This window comes from Haliotis asinina, chromosome 7 (genome assembly GCF_037392515.1).
Source record: "Haliotis asinina isolate JCU_RB_2024 chromosome 7, JCU_Hal_asi_v2, whole genome shotgun sequence".
In the NCBI taxonomy this organism is placed as follows: domain Eukaryota; kingdom Metazoa; phylum Mollusca; class Gastropoda; order Lepetellida; family Haliotidae; genus Haliotis; species Haliotis asinina.
The window spans coordinates 31,249,435-31,255,899 of NC_090286.1; the positions used below are offsets into that span (position 1 = coordinate 31,249,435).

Genomic DNA, 6,465 nt, shown 5'->3' on the forward strand with positions numbered 1-6,465 from the left:
ATGACATTTTCACTAGTGATTGTATCGATGCAATCTAAATATCCAGTGATTGACATCATGAGCATCAATATACGAATTGAGATACGATGGCATGCATCAAGTAATTTGGCAAGAATGATCACATGACCCAGTCGATCGCCTCTTAAGACACGCATGGGTTTGCTGAAGAACATCTTTACACGCTCAAATGTAATGAATTTGACCATATGTCAAGAAGGAGATAGTCACACTAACGATTCCATAGCACCGAGTTTCACAATGAAAGGGATTACTGGTTCATGATCAGACTGTATCCTAGTTCCATTCTGGTGTGATTTCAGCCATACTGGCTGCAATTCGAACATGGCAGTGGAATCTGAGCATGTTTCCGAGAAGGATCGTTTATGCTTGATTGGCGTAAATCCTGTTTGGCAGTTGAGCTGTAACTCTGAATTTTCATGAACACAGGAATCAGACTTGTGTCTGTTTCTAGAAGGTCGAAATGACGTCAGTTCTGGATGAGGCGGAACCTCGGCCAAGAAGTCTTCAAAATTTGGTACGTCTTTAGATTGGTTGTCTGGTGGCATTACATACGTACAGTCGGAGGAGTGAGATTCGCTGCTACATTGACAGCTTGGCCCCGGTTGGCTCACTTCAACATTTGCTAACCACATTTTTACACAGTCTTCTTTCGTGAGTTGTCTAACTTTCTTTGTGTCCTTGACCTTGGTACGTAACGAGCCTACACACACAGCTGTGGAGTTTGTTCCACCAGTCAGAGACTGAGATGATGTCCTCCCGGATAGCTTCTGGGCGTCTCTGAACGTATTCGTACTTGCTGTACGAGTGTCACTGTCATTCCAGTTGAATTCTTCGGGACTGACACCCTTACTCTCACGAGAAGAGTCCGGTTCTTTAACACCAAACTGCTTCCCAGACGTGACTAGAAAATGTGACACGGATGGTAATCGTAGTTGCAGCCTCTGCCACATTGAGCTTTTGTTCATTCTACGTTGCACTATATTCCTATTGTCATCAGTAGGAATACCATCACGCGTGGCAATAACCCCCGATGTCTCGCTAGTTCCAACTAAGCTAGTTCCAACGGTGTTTGTGTTACGACTGTTTGAGGAACAGATATCCAGACTGACTTCACTTCTATTCCTTGCCGTTCTGTTTGTTCCTGATCTTCCCAAAATAAATTTATTTCCTCTCCGTGGTACTCGTGAATGAATCTGAGTAGCAGGTGCTTGCAATGCATATCTAGACACTCGGGTTGGGTCATCAATAGAGCATGAATCTTGAGTTCCTGTCCTGTAAGTGCCATAATCAGTTGCTGAATCACTAGCTCTTGGGTCCACAGACGCTGTACGTCCAGAAACACGACCAAAACTCATGGCTACGTCACCACTTCGAGTTTCACTTTCATAAAATGGAATCCTATCTGTTACACTTCGACCTTCACCAACCAGCCTTGGAGACGATCGACTTGGCTGGTCCTTTTCCACTTGCATCCTTTGACTCCGATCTTTGCCTTCAGAGGTGTTCAAATGGTTGTCAATGTCGGAGCTAATGGTCGGTATTGGGGATATGCCTTTGATGATGTTGTTGCTTTCTAAGATAGTCGCCTGGTCGGGCGTTTCCGACTGGATCAGGTGTATGTTTGGTGGTGGGATGATGAAGCCACAGCTCATGAATTTTAAAATGAGCGCACAGATGAAGATCGCTAGCACAGTTACAATGACGATTAGTTTAGTAATATAGTCATACTCCTCTTCGGCTTTCAAAAGCCACACTGCCACCATGATTATGTTTTCAACCAGGATGACAGTATAAAACGAAACATACTTACATTGCACTTTATGTAAATCCTTTTCTACGAGGTCAAAAATATTCAAGAAGGACAATCCAAGTCTCATTAGAACATCGTTGAGGACCAAGGACTCACTTTTCACAGCCTTGCAGCTCATATATCCAAATATCAAGATCAACATGTGGAGCGCAAGGAGAATCAACACAAAGTATGGCGCGACGAGATTCATGAGGACTATACACGAGAATCTGGCAGTGAGGGCGAGAATTGTTCCCAACAGCAGCAGGAATATTCCACAGTATCTCTTGGCGTTGCCAGTGGTGACGCTGTTGTCATCGTTCCAGGAACAGGCGTGGAGCTGGTCGCGGACACAGAACATAGTCAGGCTGATAGCAGCAGATAGTAGAGCTACGGACAATGTTAACACTGGCACGACTTTGATACTCATTGTAGAAAACATTAAGCATCCATGGAGAGCTAGAAACGGTAGGGTCTGGATGGCAACGTGAATCAGTCTGAGACTCGTCATTTCGAACCAGTCCCTTTTATCGTACAGAAAGACAAGCTTCCCGAACCTCCAGGCTAGGCCGAACTGGCAAAGATGCAGCACAAAACACAGAAGCTTCCCGAAGTATTTGTCGGAGAAGTCCATTGACGTCCTGACCATCATAGCTGAGGACGTGTTGATGAGGACGAAGGACAGCAGGACGAGGACGATGTAAGTGATGAAGAAGGCCATATGGTCATGCAGCTCAGTGATCAGGTAGGATATCAACAACGTCTCCAGGTACATGGTAATGATGCTTGTTGTGAGTAACGGGTTCACCATCTTGATATCCAAATACCTCATATGCTATGGCATGTTGTTGTGTGGACACTCGTCCTCAACCTGCACCTATCTGGATTCGGGTTCAGGTACAAGGCAATGGCGACTAAACATTATGAGATAAATCATTTGTCTGGGCTTACATGTTGTTTCTGAAAGGATTTCCTTCGTGAAGTATCACCGAAGACGAATATTCTCACAAGCTTACACTTCTGATTTATCCGTGACTCCATCCAATAGGCCTTAGATCTGCAGTCGAAAATAGTTGCCCGTCGCGATGAAACAAGGGTCTCCTTTGACTCATCCTCTGTATAGTGTTCACCTGTCTTCTACTCTCAAACCGCTACCTGCAACATTGAAAACAACTTTTCTTGAGCAAACACGCAGGCATGCCGTTTTCTTGCCACCTAGTGTGACCCACAGCGTTTTTCTAGTCTGTAATCTTGATAGCAAACACCGAATGTATTGCTTGAAGTCGTTGCATAATAGGACTGTTAATTGTTTTTGCCGAAAGCCAATGTACTCTTTCGCTGTGAGACTTTTAACTACACTTCCCAGACATACGACATTTTTTCTCTCGAAACAGTCGTATTATAGGAATGTTTTCTCTTAACGCACCGCCTACTTTGAACGCGGGACGCTGTTGTCAGATATACGTGACTTTCAGCTGGACCCATTAACAACATACACATGTACATTGACAGTTGCTTGTACAACTTCTCTCTGTACACCTATGTACAAGAACTGTATACCTACACGACTGTCCACCGTATTTCGTTATACATAAGAAGATTTAAGATATACATTAAGATAGATATCAGATGTGAGTACCCGCCACGGGTATTATATTACATCCTAGCTTTCATGTGCCAAGCATGAATTTGCCATGGTAGAGTTAAGGTGAGAGGTCAACTCGATCTATTGCGGAAAGGTCATATTACCCATTAAAACACGAACCAATGCAAGACTCATCACAATTGGGCGTTTACCTGAAATCCTTACCTTTTGCTGACAATAAAAACGAAACGAAGCCTTTCCGATTACTAACGTGCATGTGAACATTAATTTACAACATGCCCGTCACCGGTATGTATTTCGGGGCCAGGAAATGGAAACCGTGTTTTAAATGATGGAGTAGGACAAACTTAGGTCACGAGTATAATTTATTATACCTATATTCAGGTTTAAGTCATAATTTATGCAATGGAAGAAGTGACTTTATATGTGAAAAAAGCGGGCGCGAATGTTAGCGTCAGCGGTGCGGATATTTGATCGAGATGTTTTGAAATACGAAACAGATATACAGAGAAGATATCTTCAGAGAATGATTGTGTAGGAAACGCGAATCCCGTATACGTAAAACTTATATTTTCTATTTGAGAATATGTTTTCAATCATCATGCCCATGTATGACTCGCATTGTAGGCCCATAACCGCGACTGGCGTCCAAATATACTCTTTGCTACGTTATTTATTAACATAATCTAATAACTGCGCACTTGCATGTTTTTGTATATTTTAAATGTGAAACCTTCATAAAAATGCGCATTTCAAACCAAAATACTAACTTTTTTATGTGTGTGCATTATGTGAGCATTTTCTGGTCGAGACTCGATTGTTTACAATCCGCAGTAATGTAACTAGAATGTTTTTGTGTAAGGAGGTACAAAAACAACAAACGACTTAAAGACAAAAGAGTGAAATAAAAATAACGTCTGCAAGATTTGGAAAACATGTTTGATATTATGTAGGAAGAAACAGACTTTAGGATACGGGTCTTCTTTCTTCGTATTTATTCTAAAATTCATTCACCTGTTTACACAGAAGGCGCTTGAGATACACTAAATACATATGAATCATACGAAATATCCTCTTCTAATCCAGCGAACATTTGTCACATTTCGTCAAAAGGAAACTCAATCACGACACATACACGACAAAAACAAACAATATATTATATTATCATCGTGAGACACACATACCCGATCTGATACAGGGTTCCTCTGTAAACCATTCGGGGTAGATCAATACCCCTGTTTCTCGAGGGACATGATTGTTCGGGAATACAGTGTGTCGCTACCCGTCTAACACTACCCCGTTTACACACGGCTTTAACCATGGTTTATCAATCCGCAATGAGAATGTCATTCATACACTCCAGCTGCATATATGACAGAAAACGGCTTAACCTGGTTACAGCGTTCTGTCCGCGTTTACCACTCACACGCGGAACAATTTATTTGCTAATCATTTTGATATAAGAGAATAGAACACCTTTATAAATACAATTTTAACAAGGAGCTTCATATATAAAGTGCACCGGTTATCTTGTTTTCTGATCGAACTAAATTAAAAACTATTGTTGAATAACTATTAGAATCGGTTGTCCTATATTACAGGACGTATTACCTGACATGTGAGGAGTATAAATGGAGATATAAGACTTGTGTATTAAGACATATTACGCTACGATGATTGTGGGATTAGTATTCGTGTGAGGGTAATATACTGGCGGATATTTCTGTCTTGGGCTATCGTTAAGATTTCAATATAGGCCAGAGGTCCGGAGCTTTTTATCAGATATGTCTCGGCTTTGATATTAATGTCCCTTTAAGGATGTCAATAAATGAGATCCGAATTGCATTTTTATACGTCGAAACTTATAACACTTCCACGACCAGTCTTAATCAGTTTCAGGTTATAAGGCGGTTTGAAGTGTAAACGTTGAGGCTTAAAGCTTTCAAAGAGTTTTATGGCAGGCACGTGGAGAACATTTCTAAATTTACCCTCCGTGAGAAATTCCATATGGTGTAATTCCCTGTTTAGATTTGTAGCATATTTCCTGTGATTGACTTGCCTTTGTACGTGTTTGCACACGATCATGATACTACCGGAAGAATACCAGTTTAGGGAAATGTTATTTTGGGGTTGTCACTTTTATTTGCTTTTATACATTTATTTGTCGTATTTGTTTATGGGAATACCAGTTTAGGGAAATGTTATTTTTGGGTTGTCACTTTTGTTTGCTTTTATACATTTATTTGTCGTATTTGTTTATGGGAATACCAGTTTAGGGAAATGTTATTTTTAGGTTGTCACTTTTATTTGCTTTTATACATTTATTTGTCGTATTTGTTTATGGGAATACCAGTTTAGGGAAATGTTATTTTTGGGTTGTCACTTTTATTTGCTTTTATACATTTATTTGTCGTATTTGTTTATGGGAATACCAGTTTAGGGAAATGTTATTTTTGGGTTGTCACTTTTATTTGCTTTTATACATTTATTTGTCGTATTTGTTTATGGGAATACCAGTTTAGGGAAATGTTATTTTTGGGTTGTCACTTTTATTTGCTTTTATACATTTATTTGTCGTATTTGTTTATGGGAATACCAGTTTAGGGAAATGTTATTTTTGGGTTGTCACTTTTATTTGCTTTTATACATTTATTTGTCGTATTTGTTTATGGGAATACCAGTTTAGGGAAATGTTATTTTTGGGTTGTCACTTTTATTTGCTTTTATGTATTTATTTGTCGGTTTGTTTATGGGAATACCAGTTTAGGGAAATGTTATTTTTGGGTTGTCACTTTTATTTGCTTTTATACATTTATTTGTCGTATTTGTTTATGGGAATACCAGTTTAGGGAAATGTTATTTTTGGGTTGTCACTTTTATTTGCTTTTATGTATTTATTTGTCGGTTTGTTTGTTTGTGGGTACTGGTATAGGACTATTGGACATTCAATCTTTAGCCTTGCCAGACCCTGGACACTCACCATGATATTAAACACCTTGTTCGTTAAACACATGCCTCCGATAAATATTTCTAAAAAAATGGGAACCCA

The 6,465-nt window shown here is 39.9% G+C and overlaps 1 protein-coding gene across 1 annotated transcript; it reads right to left on the reverse strand.

The window, feature by feature from the left end:
- Nucleotides 1-224: 224 nt before the first annotated feature.
- On the reverse strand, nt 225-2,621 carry LOC137291718 (uncharacterized). The gene has a single exon (XM_067823179.1). It carries the CDS (start codon nt 2,619-2,621, stop codon nt 225-227), a length of 2,397 nt encoding a protein of 798 aa, XP_067679280.1.
- Nucleotides 2,622-6,465: the final 3,844 nt, after the last annotated feature.

Bases quoted from the DNA above. Each gene is read 5' to 3' on its own strand.
- LOC137291718 (XM_067823179.1), bottom strand. From the start codon at position 2,621: ATGGTGAACCCGTTACTCACAACAAGCATCATTACCATGTACCTGGAG.